This window comes from Lottia gigantea (genome assembly GCF_000327385.1).
Source record: "Lottia gigantea unplaced genomic scaffold LOTGIsca_3, whole genome shotgun sequence".
In the NCBI taxonomy this organism is placed as follows: domain Eukaryota; kingdom Metazoa; phylum Mollusca; class Gastropoda; family Lottiidae; genus Lottia; species Lottia gigantea.
Genome location: NW_008708986.1, coordinates 1,093,820 through 1,109,312, shown reverse-complemented (window position 1 = coordinate 1,109,312; position 15,493 = coordinate 1,093,820). Strand labels below are relative to the sequence as shown.

General features: G+C 34.2%; 4 protein-coding genes across 4 annotated transcripts; 2 read left to right on the top strand and 2 right to left on the bottom strand.

The window, feature by feature from the left end:
• Positions 1 to 5,029, top strand: LOTGIDRAFT_153165 (hypothetical protein; the record flags this gene model as incomplete). The annotated part of the gene is made up of 5 exons (XM_009057093.1): positions 1 to 196; positions 2,655 to 2,798; positions 3,133 to 3,268; positions 3,643 to 4,556; positions 4,863 to 5,029. 5 exons carry the CDS (start codon positions 1 to 3, stop codon positions 5,027 to 5,029), a joined length of 1,557 nt encoding a protein of 518 aa, XP_009055341.1.
• A 1,979-nt stretch (positions 5,030 to 7,008) lies between these two features.
• On the top strand, positions 7,009 to 7,740 carry LOTGIDRAFT_104975 (hypothetical protein; the record flags this gene model as incomplete). The annotated part of the gene is made up of 1 exon (XM_009057092.1): positions 7,009 to 7,740. One exon carries the CDS (start codon positions 7,009 to 7,011, stop codon positions 7,738 to 7,740), a length of 732 nt encoding a protein of 243 aa, XP_009055340.1.
• A 1,526-nt stretch (positions 7,741 to 9,266) lies between these two features.
• On the bottom strand, positions 9,267 to 10,688 carry LOTGIDRAFT_153163 (hypothetical protein; the record flags this gene model as incomplete). Its single annotated transcript, XM_009057091.1, has 1 exon — positions 9,267 to 10,688. One exon carries the CDS (start codon positions 10,686 to 10,688, stop codon positions 9,267 to 9,269), a length of 1,422 nt encoding a protein of 473 aa, XP_009055339.1.
• A 1,731-nt stretch (positions 10,689 to 12,419) lies between these two features.
• Positions 12,420 to 13,856, bottom strand: LOTGIDRAFT_153162 (hypothetical protein; the record flags this gene model as incomplete). The annotated part of the gene is made up of 1 exon (XM_009057090.1): positions 12,420 to 13,856. One exon carries the CDS (start codon positions 13,854 to 13,856, stop codon positions 12,420 to 12,422), a length of 1,437 nt encoding a protein of 478 aa, XP_009055338.1.
• Between the last annotated feature and the right edge of the window lie 1,637 nt (positions 13,857 to 15,493).

Below are 15,493 nucleotides of genomic sequence, written 5' to 3'. Positions count from 1 at the left end.
ATGGAAGATGTTAATGATAGAGACGAAGGATGGGCTTGGATTGTTTTATTAGCAGCCTGTATGAATATTCTCTTAGGATCAGGTTTAGCTTTTATCGGTGGAATGTTTCAAGCTGTGTTTTTAGAACAATTTAAAGAAAGTGTTGCTTATACAGCTTGGGTTACTGCTTTATTCTCATCTCTCTTACAACTCACAGGTATGTACAAATGTGTTTGGTCACCTCCTTGCGTTTCAAATTGATATGAATACCTGCATAAATATTTAGTACGAGTTATTGCCCTTGATCTTGAAACGCTCGTAAACACTCTAGAAGGTGCTATTCATGACGGATTTTGATGAAACTTGGTGTTATTGTTTGTTATCACCCAAGGATGAACCCTATTTAAAATCAAAAAGATCGAAAGATAATTAGTATGAGTTTTAGCCCTTGTTCTTGAAAACGCGTTCAATTTTAGCTTGTAAACACTCTAGAAGGCACAATTCTTGATGGATTTTGACGAAACTTGGTGTAAGTGTTTGTAATCACCCATGGATAAATCCTATTGAAAATCAGAAAGATAGCTTGCTAGGCAAGGTAACATATGACCACTGGCAGCTGTCTGAAATGATAAAACAGTCATTAGTGATTATAAAGTATGAATTTTCTCATATTAAAGAAATTTTATTAGTTTGAATTCAATGATATATATATTTACTGCCAGTTATTTATGCTGAGAAATTCCACCAAATTTTTAAAAATCAATATCAATAACCCAAATACATCAAATTATCACATCAATATACATGATCAAACCATGTTTCATTAAAATCAATTGAAATGTGTCTCTAATGTGTTTACAAACAAATTTTGACGCGTTTTTTTTGTAAGTCAAGCCTTTCATCGAAATTCGAAAAAATCATCAAATTCGAACTTGTCCAAGATCTCATCAATATAAATGATCTGACCAAATTTCATTAAAATCAGTTGAAAACTGCAGTCTCTATTGTATTCACAAACAAATTTTGACGCATGTTTCCTAAGTCAAGGGTAATAACTCAAAAACCGTTCATCGAAAAATCATCAAATTTAAACCTGACCAAGATCTCATGTGGGCGTATAAAAATCGAAAAATATTTAGTATGAGTTATTGCCCTTGTTCTTGATCACGCGTTCAAATTTTAGCTTGTACACACTCTAGAAGGGATAATTCTTGACGGATTTTGGCGAAACCTGGTGTGAGTATTCGTAATCACCCAAGAATGTTGAAAATCATAAGAATCGAAAAATATTGAGTATGAGTTATTGTCCTTATTCTTGAAAACGCGTTAAATATTTAGCTTGTAAACACTGTAGAAGGCACAATTCTTGACGGATTTTGGCGAAACCTGGTGTGAGTATTCGCAATCACCCAAGGATGAACTCTGTTGAAAATCATAAGAATCGAAAAATATTGAGTATGAGTTATTGTCCTTATTCTTGAAAACGCGTTAAATATTTAGCTTGTAAACACTGTAGAAGGCACAATTTTTGACGGATTTTAACAAAACTTGGCTTGAGTGTTTGTTATCACTCAAGGATACAGCCTATTGAAAATCAGAAAAATCGAAAAATATTTAGTATGAGTTATTGTCCTTGTTCTTGAAAACTCGTTCAATTTATAGCCCGTAAAAACTCTATTCTTGCCGGATTTTGACAAAACTTGGTTTTATTATTCAGCACCGCGCTGAAGATTGAATATTTGTCTTCTAGAGTTTTCACAGTATCGCCCTAAAGAGTTCAAAAGAAGTGTATGACTGAAGGTTGAATATTTCACACTGGTGACTGGTGATTACCTTGCCTGGCAAGCTATTTTTACACCCATCGTCATACTGAACTGAAAATTAATCAGACCATCCGATATTGTGTCAAGTACCCCATTTTCCAATTAACCCCTTTTGACCTTATAATATATGCATGACATAATCCTAAGAATAGTTTAACACCTTTGTAATAGATATACTCTTAGTATAATTGTGTCATACATTTCATTTTACTTTAAAGGGACAGATTCGCCATAATCGGTGGTTGATTTGGGTCTTGAATATAATGTAATTAGTATTCAGAAGTTTTAGAAATGTACAAAATCGCACAATTCCTCAAAAATTGGAAAATATTGCACTTTCGATTTCTATATATGTGTTTTCTATATTATTATGACAAGAAGAGACGAATCGTCCTTTTAACTTTTAAACAGGGATAATGCTCAAATTTCGATGGTGAGCTGAACACTATTACTGATTTGACAACTATACCTTGATTATGCCTAATTTTCACAACTTAAAAGACTTGCGACGAGATAACAAGATTTTTGACCTACAGTTTTCGGGACAATTTACATGGATGTCAGTAGGCTTGTTGATCTATATGGATGTCGGTAGGTAAATTGATCTATGGATATCGTTAGGTTTTCTTATTTACATGGATGATTTTAGGTTTACAGGCCTACATGGATGATGGTAGGTTTAATGATCTACATGGATGTTGGTAGGTTTACTGATTTTTATGGACGTCGGTAGGCTTACTAATCTATATATATGCCGATAGGCTTACTGATTTACTGATAGGTCGGTAGGTTAACTGATCTAAATGAACGTAACATTATGTTAATACCACATATTATAGGATTCTTTTTCAGGTCCTTTATCTAGCTTAGTAGCCAATTATTTGTCATGTAGATCTTCCGTTATGATAGGATCTGCACTGCTATCATTTGGCCTTGTATTGAGTAGTTTTGCAAATAGTATTGGAGTTTTAATGACAACTTATGGTGTTATTGCAGGTAACGTATGTTGTAATTTAGCTTTGGACTTCTCTTGGAATACTGTCCAAACACACATTCGACCCAAACCGGAGGCTACCTATTGCAGTCTTCTGTATGAACTGTCGTCAAAAAAGAAAAATCCAAAACTGTAGACAAATCGTAAAATTTCAAACACATCCAAGATCTCATATCCTAAGATGATCCAACAAAATTCTATTGAAGTCGAAATTGTTTTTTAATTTTGTGCAAATATTGTGCTTGCATACATGCCATTATAACAAATTAGTATTATATGTATTGGACTACGCATGACCTATACACAATGTATTGTTATAACGAATTATTATTTTAGGTATTGGACTAGGCATGACCTATACACCATCGATAGTCATAACGAATTACTATTTCCACAAGAAGCGAAATATAATGACTGGAGTAGTAATGGCATCTGGTGGAATTGGTATCTTCATTATGCCTCTTTTGAACAGGTAACTAGCTTTATATCACATGATATATAATATATATTGTGTGTTTGGGCATAATATCCGTTAACACAGGCGAAAACCATGCCGAGTAAACATTCTTAATCTTACTGTTGAAACGCTAGCCTTCTGAAACAAGAGGTACAAATAGGGTGTCAGACCGGTTCGATGGGAGATTCTAAATATGAGCAAGTAATTGCATGGGGGGAGGGGGCTGTTCAATTGGCTCTCCCACCAGAAAAAGAAATGAAAAACATGTTCTTGAAAAAATTTGCAAAACACATAAAAAATTTTTTTTTGAAATTTCAACGAACTTAAGTATTGGTACAATTTCCTGGCGCCGCCACTGATTAATGGGTGGATTATCTCTTATTTTGAAGGTATTTACTAGACGTTTATAGTTGGAGAGAAACATTGGTTATATTTGCTGGCATCTCAGCTCAATTGTGTATTTGTGGAGCCTTGATGTTTCCCTTACATGAGTTTCAGAACAACATGTGTATAACGAGTAAACTCCCTTGTTGCAAAACCGAAAGTCAGAAAAATAGCTACATCACTGAGAACGAGGCAGTTTTACATCCGTCTGTAAAGGGAAATGTTGACTTGACTCCAGTCAATACCTCAGAACACTTCAAACAACCCAACCCCTTATTGAAACCACAGAATGACATTAGTTCTACAGATTCTAATAGCTCGTTTGTGTCCAGAAAATCCAAATGGAAAAATTCAAATGGTTCTATTTTGTTTAATAGTCAACTTTTTCTCTCTGACTACAAAAGAACACACGAAAGTGAAGAAAAAGCAACTTCATATTTTGATGGTTCTAACAAATTTAGTTTCCTTTGGAATAAACCATTCTTGGCAGTATGTGTAAATCTATTGCTAACGAATGCTATGTATGGTGCGATCGCTATTCATTATCCATTATGGTGCCAAACTCAAGGAGCCACTGAAAAGGAAGTATCCTTCTTCTTAGCTTTTAGTGGACCCGGTGTCACTATCTCACGATTACTTGTTGGTGCGTTTGCAAATGTCAAAAATATTGACTATTTATCTATTTATTGTGGTTTGCGGATGTTTGGTGGTGTGTTGATTTGTTTAATACCTCTTTATGGATATAGTCAGACTATAGGAGCTACCGTAATTATGATAATATCACTCTATATCGCTGGCTTAGACTCTTTAAATGCTGGGGTGACCATCGACTGTGTAGGTTTGGATCAGCTGGCTTCAGCGTTTGGTGTGGAGATGGTCTGTGCTGGACTTGGGTATTTAGTTATGCCTCCAATTGTAGGTACGTAATCTATGTATTATAAATTAAGTCAGCACTTTAAAGGTGGGATTCCTATTTCTTGCCCAACTGGTTTTTGAAATAAAAAAAGAGATTTGAATAAATATATTTGAACTACATTGTCAAGTCAGTAGTATATGTCTTTTCGGATATGAATCACTATAATAATACAGTAAAAAATAACCGCATTAAAAATGTCTTTGATTTTAAAAGACGAACAAAAAAAATTCGAAGGAGACGGTTTCTTCTCTGCGCTAACATCTCTCATCCCCAATTTTGTCTCAAACAACAAATCCCTCATTTCCTCAGGGGCGCAAGCTCTTGGATCTGTGGCAAAAGCAGGAGTAAATATAAGCGATGCAGTGAAAAAATCTGACGAACTTAAAGAACTGCAGCTAATAAGAGAACTAAGAAACAAGAGACTAGAACGACAAGCCCTAGAAAAACAAGGAAAAGGGTTTAAAATCATTGGATAAAAATGGCAAGCAAAAATTACAGATTGGATCCAATCTTTCAATTGTATGATCCGATTCAATATTCGTTCAACAAGAAGAAAGAGGATTACGTAATCATCTCACCATCGGTAGGGACAAAGACCCAAATAAACGACGGAGGAAGAGTTACCTTTGAAATTAATTCGTTGTCCAATTGGTTGCTGCTTTCCGATGCCCATTTCCGATGCGATTTCAAAATCAAAGACGCCGCTCAGAATCGAATTCCACAAACCAACACGACTTTAGAAAACAACTTCTTTCCGTCTTTATTCAGCGAAATGGTTTTGGAAGCTGGTTCAAATCCGATAGAGACCATAAAACACCCCGGCGAGTTTGACACAATGTTGAAAACGGTTCTGTATCCCAAAAAACTACGATTCAGTTTCGGGATGGATTCCCGATGTCGGTGACGGAGAAGTTTTAAAAGAACCGGTCAGAACTGTAGCAAATGACGCAGACCTTCCTAGGATAAGGGTAGTTGCTAGAAACACACTGGAAAGAGTGACTCGCGGAGTAATTCACGGATTTGAAAAACGAGCGCTTCAATACAACAATGTCGTCGAGAACAACAGATGGGGTAATTACGTAAATTGGAAGTTGTATCCTTTATTTGGTCTCTTGGAACACAGAAAGGTTTCCATAGGTTTACCGTATAAAATTCATTTGCAAAGAGAAATCAACGACAACAAGATATTCTTTGGTGAAAACAACTCTGACGCAAAATTGGAAATAACGAATATCCAACTTTACATACCGGTAATCACTCCTTCCGTAGAAGTGGAAACGAGAATATTCAACTCTTTAACCAAAGACATCGAAATTGCTTTTCTTCGTCGTAACACGGTAGGTAGCATGACTTTAACGGGAGAATCCACCACGTGGCCAATCACCAACACTGTCAAACCAGCGAGATATCTAATGGTCGGTTTCAAAAACTTGCCAGACTCTCAGACAAACAACAACAACATTTTCAGAGTGGCATTGAACCATACTCAAGATCCCATCATTCGCAAAGTTCAAGTCAGATTGAACAACGATAATTATCCCAATCAACCTTTGACAATTGATCCTTCCAAAAAAGATTACAACGAATTGTACAGAAACTATAAAAACATGTGCGAATTGTTTGGAAATACGCCTCAGTTTGAATACACAGATTTTTCACTCAATCATCCAATATTTTGTTTCGATCTGTCAGCTCATCAAGAAGATCTTTTCAAAACAGGGGTAAACATAAATATTCACATCGATAAAACACAAGGAGATGTGACCGGCTACTGTTTATTGCTGGAAGAAGCAAAACATTTGATTAAAATATCAGATAGAAGAATGATAAGAATTGAATAAAAAAACACCCTTTAAAAATGAAACCAGAAACTTTAGTTATGAAAATAATAGAAGCTATGGAAACGAATTCGTCCACTCTAATAACTTACAACGGTAAAAAAGTGCATATAACCCAAAAGATTATCGATAAATACAAACATTGCAAAGTCAGAGACGATATAGACTTGGAAAGAATTGATGAGAATTTAACTAAAAAAGGTGGATTTTTACCTTTCTTACCTTTAATCTTTGCTGGTTTAGCTGCAGCCGGTGCAACTGCTGGTGGAGCTGCTGGGATAGCCAAAGCTGTCAACGATAAGAAAGCTGAAGCCGCTGCAAACGCCGAAGCACGTAGACACAATTTGGCAATGGAAAGAGAAGCACGAGGAGGTTCGGGAGTAGGAGATATATTAGGGACGGTTAAAGAATTCGGACAAGGATTTGGCGAAGAAACCAAGAAAACCGTTAAAGAGGGATTAAGCAAATTAATAGATAAAATCGACACCGGAGAAATGAAGGTCAAACACAAGGGCGACGCCATATTTTTTAAAAACATACGTTCGGGCGAGGGAATCTTCCTTTCAAAGTATAAAGGCAATGGGGTGATTTTTGGTACGAAAATGTAATAAATAAAAATGGGCAAAAAATTTAATCATTCAGAAATATTTCCTAATAACCCAATGCTCATGTGTATATGCGGTAGTTCAGGTTCTGGGAAAACTCATCTCACTTTTAACATGTTGACAACACCAAACCTTTTAGATTTCGATTCTCTGTATATCTACTCAACAACACCAGAGCAATCGTATTATCAATTCCTCAAAGCTTTGGAATATTTACCAAAGAAAGACGTTCAAGACATATTTCAATATTACGAAGAAAACGAAGAAGAGGTGGAAATAAAAGATATCATAGAAAACTTCATTAAATCAAAGAATCCAACTTTCAATCCAACGGATATAAAAGTTTTTCTTACGAAAAATGTTATTGATCTAGACTTGTCTAATATTGATAGCAATCGAAAGAGCTTAATATTGTTTGAAGACTGCGTAGCGCAAAGAAATCAAACTGTTCAACAAGAATTCTTTACCAAAGGAAGACATCACAACTGTCACTGCATATACCAATCCCAATCTTTTTACGGGATGGATTCTATGTTCATTAGAAAAAATGCAAATTGTTTTTTATTATTTGAATTAAACGATAAAGATTTATCTCAAATCATTCAGTCTATAAATCACGGAATGGACAGAGATACATTTAAAAAGGTTTGTAAAACTCAATGGAGAAACCCAGTTGATCATGGATATGTATTTGTAAATACTAGAAAACCTGCGGGAGAAAGAGTTATGATCGATATATGTTAATTTTATTTTTTTAAAAATGACGGATTGGAATAATTTTTTAAAAAGAAATAGAGAATATATCAAAGCTAAGAATAAAATAAAGACCCGAGTTGAAAATAACAGATTACAACAACTCGGATTAACGGAAAATCTACAGACTCTATTTCAACCCATATTAAAATCTCAAGAGGATATTAAAAAGAAATTAGCTTTAGAAACCACACCTCATATAGAACCCAAACCGATTGAATATAATGGTATTATAATTAGGACATTAGTTGATATAAAACGTCTTTTTTCAAACCCTGACCCAGATTTACCAAACAGCATTTCACCAATCATTGATGATGAGGGTTTGTTGTTTAATGGTTTTAGAATAAGATTTAGTGGAAATTCACCACAATTCAAAATCGACACAAAAGACTTTATATTTACATTAACGAGAGGGTTAATAGATTTAATGAATGGCGAAGATGTTGAAATTGCCGATTACAAGGATTTAGTTGCATACTCAAAATTTCTACATGCGATCAGAAAGTCAGGACCCGAAACAAGAAGATTGAAAGAAGTTGATTTATATATAACAATTGAGGAAGAGGAGGTAGATGTTTATACAGAAGAGTATCCACCAATCATACAAGAAATAGACGAATTCGATGATATGGTGGCATCTGGACATGTATAACGTTTTTATCCGACAACAATAAAGAATTGCTTAATAGATTAGAAATAATATTAGCGGCCATGAAAGAAGGTCATCGATCGGACAGACAATACAACGAAGTCAATGCCATATTAAAACGACTTTTGGAGAAAGAAATCATCACTAAAAAAGACTATATAAACGTCATTAAAAATGTCCAATAAAGAACAATTGTTCGTTATCACCTCGAATAAACCAGACATCAAATTGTCTCTAGACTACGAGTATGAACTCGATCGCAATAAACAGTACGAACTGGGATGAAAGTATTTCTCCGTTTACAATTCCAATAGAAACATCAACGAAAAAAACAATCAACTAAAAATATCGACGGATAACGGAGTTACGTTCGAAACCATAAGCTTACTACCGGGGAGCTACGAATTCGTAGCATCAACGAATACCTATCCGAATACGCAGGAAGCGTGAACTGCAAAAAACAATATCGAATTCGAAGGTAATCTGAATCTGAACAAAATAAAACTGATCTTGAGAAATAACAGTCAAGTCGATTTCAACGTAGAAAATTCGTTGAATGCGTTACTAGGGTTCGATGAACGAATATACGTGCAATCGACATTGGCGCCGCACAAGGCTAACATCGAGAACGATATCGACGTGATCAACATTCACTGTAATTTGATCAACGGTGGATTTTTCAACAAGCACAAACGTTAAATCATATACAGCATACCGACTTTTACGGTGCCGATAGGATACAGAATTATAGAGAAACCGTTTCAAACAACCTATTTACCAGTCAATTCTTTCATGATCAAAGATATAAATCTGGAAATCAAAGACGGTAAAAACAGGTTCATAGACTTTGGCAACGAAGAAATTGTCATTCAACTTCATTCTCTTCTTGATTAGAAAGATAATCGAAATCATCAAATTCATAGTTTTCGTCAAAACTATACTCATCTTTGTCGTTGTAAGGATACATAATTCCTTCACTGTTTGGTGGTTTTCTTTTAACATTATTCAAATAACTTCTAAAAACTTTAGTTTGTTTATCATTTGGAATAACTACTCCATTGGTGAAACTTTTTTCCCATGGTTTATTAAATTCGTTCGACTGATCATGTCCGCTTGCTAACTGAACGTAATCTTCTACACTTATCTTATCATTAGAATAACCTTTAAACGTTTTCTTTTCTTTTAAAACACCATCAGAAGTCAAAACGATGTTGTATTTGACTTTTGGTGCTAAATGTAAACCAAATATAATTCCACCGGCACCGTAATCGTTTTTACCTTTGCAATAGTCTTTTTCGGAGACCAAACCAGCTCTGTTTAGTTTTTTCCAATTTTTGGATGAAATGCACAAACTATCGGTGTCGGTATAGTAAATTTCGGGTTTATAAAATCCATTTATGACGTGAATGAAATTGTTCATTATTTTTTTACTGTGAGATAAAACGAATGATCCCAAATGACTAGGTGTTAGTCGTGTAGATTTACTATCTTCGGTCTCTTTTTCTTCAATTTCCGTTTCAACAATATATTGAGTATCATTAATTTTCTCATAGGTTTTAACGCGTGAATCAAAGTTGGCCTGTAAAGTTGCTTCATTCCATAAATGTCTAGTTGTGAATATGTCTTTCTGAATTGATTTACCATACAAGGAATTACCTAATAATTTCATGCAGTTACTACCCACGATATTACCTTCTCGTTTATATTTATTTCTTAAATCTCTCAAAATTAAAATATAATCTCTATAGGGTGGAGTTTTAAAATTTTCTTCGTAAACTATACCATCTAATATTCTAATAATTCGTCCACCGGCTTTCACTATTTCTTGAATATCGACCGATGTTAAAACGTCGTGACAGAAACCATTTCTGAACCTGATTTTATTACCCGTTTCCTTTTTACCTTCTTTATTCGTGAAAGTGATTTTATCTTTAGCTGGTATCGGTTGGAAGAACATGTTTTTGGGATAGTCAAACCACACTGTTAAAATAGCTGTTCTAGGTCTGAATTTTTGTTTATTGAAGAGTTTTACAAATTCTTTTTCTTCTTCTGGTAGAAACGGTCTTCCACTTTCCGCTCTCGGATATTCATTGTCTAAATCCGACATGGCGGAAGTGTATAAACCGGTAGCATCAAATGCCATTAGTTTAGTACATTCTATTTTTTTAAGTCTCGAATGAACCTCCGTTTTGTCTTTTGTGCTTGCGCTGTATTCTTTGAATAAATCAATTATGTTATTACTTTCAAGTTCTGTATATTCCTTTAATACGTTACAAATTTCATCCATTTTGTTCGTTTCAAATGATTTTCTATTTGCCGAAACTCTTCCTCCTTTAATAGATCGTCTGATAAAATTTCTTATAAAAGGATTAGTGTGCGAATAAACTTTTTTTTTTTTCTTTTTCGGTATGTTTCGCAACCATTCTAGTAGTTTTATACCATTCTTCTTCCATCATTTCTTTATCGTAATGATATAAATAATACCACCCTTTAAAGATAAAGATGGAGCCGTTAGATTATTGGACATATTCTGGTTTACAACTTCTTTCGTGACTTGGTTGTATTTTATCAAACAAGCTCCCAAACAGAGAGTGTCTCTCTTGGCGTAAGGTTCCCATTCGTGTCTCAATTCCTCCCAGTTGTCTTGTGTGTATTTAGCGATATCTACGTCGGCAATCTTTCTCAAATTCGCGGGAAGATTAGAAGAATTTCCCTATGCAGCCAAACTAGAGGATTCGTGTTGATAGGAACACGTGAAATTAATATGTTGTAAATAATTACCCTTTATTTCTTTCTGTCTTTTCCATTTTTTCTGTAAATCTTCATCTCTGTATGGATTAGATAAAGGAAAAGATAGAAATCCTCTGGGTGTTTTTAAAGGGCAATGCGTTAGTTTTTTTGCATTTTTAAGCACGATCCAGTTGTCGAATCCACTGCCGTTATGAGAAATTAATATTAATCTCTTTCTATCATATTGACCTAAATATTTCAACATTTGATCGATGCAATCTGTACCTACAAATATTTCTACTATATTAGTCATGAGTTTGTTGTAAAATTCTTCTGGAATGGGATCTGACGACTTTAAATCTGAAAAGAGATTATTTATTCTGTTTAACATTTTCCTTAGTTTTTCTAAATTAATTAAAGTGCAGGCATAAGGAATTGCTCTTCGCGTGTCTTTTTCTGAATACGTTTCGCAATCCCAAGCGAATAACGCATCATCACTCATACTCGAAAGCACGTTTAGTTTGAGACGTGAAACCTGTGTTACTGCGTTATCGTCTCTACACGTTTTCCACACCTGTTCGTAATTGTCTTCTATTTCTTGAATTCCCAAACTTTTTTTTACTTCTTCTAATCAGACAGAAATGCGAGTTGTGTAAGTAAAAAACCCAATCTAATTCATCGTGAACGTCTCTGGGGTGAAAATGTCTGTTTTTGGGATTATAAATTTGAAACGAAGTGTCGAATTTCTTGTTGAATTCCTTCATTTTAGCACAAGTCATCACTCTATCATTTCTATTTGCTTTTGAAAACCCGTTGATGTATTCTTGAAATTTACACGTTAAATCTTTGTTCAAAACACGATTGACGCATTTGATGAAACAGTGACCATCTGTAGGTATGTAACAATTTTCGCCTTCGTATTCATTTATCTTTTTAAGTAGATCAGTTCCTCCTCTACCAACTCTCGATCTTTTTATTTCTTGGAAATTGTCTTTCATTAAAATTATTTTTCCTGTAAAATACCAATCGGAAGCATCGGATTTTTTGTCAATATTTGAAAAGATATTGTGAAAGGTTTTGGCATTGAAACCGAGGAGTGACATGTATTGTCTGTGATTCCCTTCCTCGACTATCTCTCCATCTATTTTAATTTGTCCTTTGAATGTTTTAAATTTATCAGAGATAGACTTGATAACATCGGAAAATAGGGCGTTTTCTATCAATGTTTCATCGTCTGCAAGTTCGATTTTATTCATATTTTTTTAAGTATATATTTTTGATTATTTCTTTATTTTGACGCTGATATTTCTGTATGGAATTTGTCCAAAATTTCATTGAATTCTTGTAATTCTTCAACTGTTATGTTCTTGTCTTCTCTCGATCTTTCGAAAAAGATGTACAATTGATTAGGATACATATTCAAGATATCCGTTTTCTTTTTATAATGAGCTTTCTTTTTGCTCGTGAAACCTAAAGTGATGAGACCGCAAGAAGTCGTTTGAACGGCTGTTAATGCAGCGGGTATTATAAGTGATGGTGGAATTTTGACAATGTTGGCTAATGGTGGATTTTCCGTCTCCAATATCATATCCAAATCTTTGATTCCAATGATACCCTTAAAATTTTCTACTTCCAATTTAAAGGTGTCTACATATTTACCATTTTTCGTTTCAATTTCATGATTTCTTTTATCAAACAAACGTATATTCTCTTCCAAATTACCTTCATTGAATAATGAAATATGGGCGATGGTCCTACCGGTTTGTTTGAAGACTACTTTATTGACTTTAACCTTCATGGGAAACTCTATTTGAATCAGACAATTACCTCGAAAAGAAAACTCTTCCGTTTCGCCGATATCGAATACGTTTTTAGGTTCTCCGTATACGAGAGAACCCACTTTTATTTCTACTTTGAATCCGTATTTGTTTGATTTATAAATTTGGTCTTTTCTATCGAAGACAGTGTTACTTTCGAATGGAAGATTGAAATAATACGATTTGTCCATGACAATAGCTTCTAATTTGGTCAACTTTCTCTCTTGTCTCAAAAAATCGTCATGAATTCTAGATACCAAAAGATTGACCTGTTCTTTAATATAATTTTTCATATCATCTCGAAATTTATTTTGAAGAAAGTTTTTAATCACACCCACTTCTTTTTCTAATTCGTCCGTGATTTTAGTATCCAAAGCAGTCAATTGTTGTTTCAACGTATCTTTGTCAATGGGAAGTGTGTTAATTATATCTTGAACATCTGATTTTTGCTTCGCGATCTTTTCGTTCAAATTGGATATCGAATTTTGTAACTCGGTTTTGTCCTCGGTCTTGTCTAGTTCTGCTAGCAATCCGTCAAGTTTTCTTTCCAAAGCGGTTAGTTTTCGTTTCAATCTATCCTCGTTTACATTTGGGTTATCTATTAAAAGTTGGACATCTATTTTTACCTTCGTAATCTTATCGTCTAATTTAGATATTAAATTTTGCAACTGACTTGTTTTATCCACTTGAATAAGACGTTTCAAACTCGTTAACTCTTGTTGTAGTTTGGGTTCGTCCACAAGATTTTTAATATTTCGTCTGATGTATCTTTTCACGTCATTTATTCTATTTTCAACATGGTCCTTATCTATTTGAATTGCGTTTATTTGATCCAGTAAATATTTCTTGTTCACGGCATCGTTATCGTTTCCTGGAAACTTTAAATTAGTTATTTTGAAATTATTCATATCGATATCCCCTTGTAAGGTGTCTCCGATTTGATCCACGAAAAAAAGGTTTCGCTTTGTTTATAAGCGCCTTAGAACTCATGGGATTTTTAGATTCTAGAGGTAAAGACCCTAATCCAAACTTGTTTGCCATTTTTATTGAGTTAAATTTATTATAATTTCTTCAAACTTTTCTCCCAAACTCAACCGATATAAAACCCAAAGCGACAGTTGTCCACACAGCTTTTGTCCTGGCATTTGAATTTGAAACGTAAAACATTTGATTGGTTTGCTAGTCAATTTCGTTATCTCTTCTGTCGGTTCTAGACCGAAAGAATCAAAGAAATAAAAGTTATTCGAAGAATCTTTGTGTAAAGCAGAGTGATGAACTCCTTTTTAATCCGACGTGTGAATGTTTGTGATGGCGTAAAATTTACCTTTCTTGTATTTCAATTTCATCTCGCATGCAATAATAAAACGGCGAGACGTTCAAATCCTTGGCCCATTTCACAAGTTGAAAATTTGTGGTCGTGTCTTTTCCGTATTTATCGAGAAATGCATTCATTTTTGAAGTTGATTTTTTTTAGGTGTTTTTTCGAAGTAGGCGGAAAGTATTGCTGAAGACCCAATTGACGAAATATATACGTAGTTTGTGTTTGAAAAAACTTGTATAACATTCTGATAAAACACATTCAATAATATTTTGAAGATAAATTTACATTTAAATTTAAAAAATCTTAATTTAAGAGAGCGTAAATGCTTGTCGACATCTAAATTTCTTAACCTTTCATCTAAATCTTCATTTTCGAGATTCATTTTTAAAAGTCAGTTTTTTGAAGTTCATTTTGATAAAACCTTCCTATGATTTGTTCTTTGTCTTGATCGATCAATTCATACGTGGGAGGTGATGTGTTGTTTACTTTATCAACGATGAATATCTCGTTAGTCCAATAATCGACGTAACCTTTCTGAAACAATGATTTATATTTAAAAATACGAACTCGATCTCCAACTTTGAATTTGGGTTTAATATTCAAATTGCTAATCTCGTTTTCAAAGTTGTTTCGAGTGTTGACGGACTTTATGATATTCGGGTTATTAGAGGATTGGGATGGCGTCACACCTATAGACGAATGTATTTTGTTATTGTATTCGTCGACAACAACTGGTAATATTTTAAGCCATTTTTGAGATTTCAATTCCGTGAATTTCTTGAATAATTTGCTTTTAAGAGTCCTGTTGAATCTTTCTATCACTACGGCTTTACCTTCTTTATGCGTGCTGTAAATTTCAAACCCCAGAGATTTCACATTTCTGTTGTAGAATTCGCTTCCTTTATCAACCCACAACTTTAGGGGTCGTCTGTCGGATTGTTTCATTATGGTTTCGAATGCTTGTTTGACAGTCAGACCCGATTTGTTTTTCAAGGGAAACACCCAAGCGTATCTCGTGTATATGTCGATCACCGTCAAACAATACTTGTACCCTCTCTCGACTGGCATGTTGATTAAATCGGCTGACCAAATTTCATCTTTATCAAAAACTTTGACTTTGAGGTAATGTTTGTTTTTTCGAAATTCTTTGTGAATCTCGTCTGCTATGCCCATACCCAATTTCAATTTTGCCTTCAAGAGTTTTATGATAAGAGCCCTCTGTAA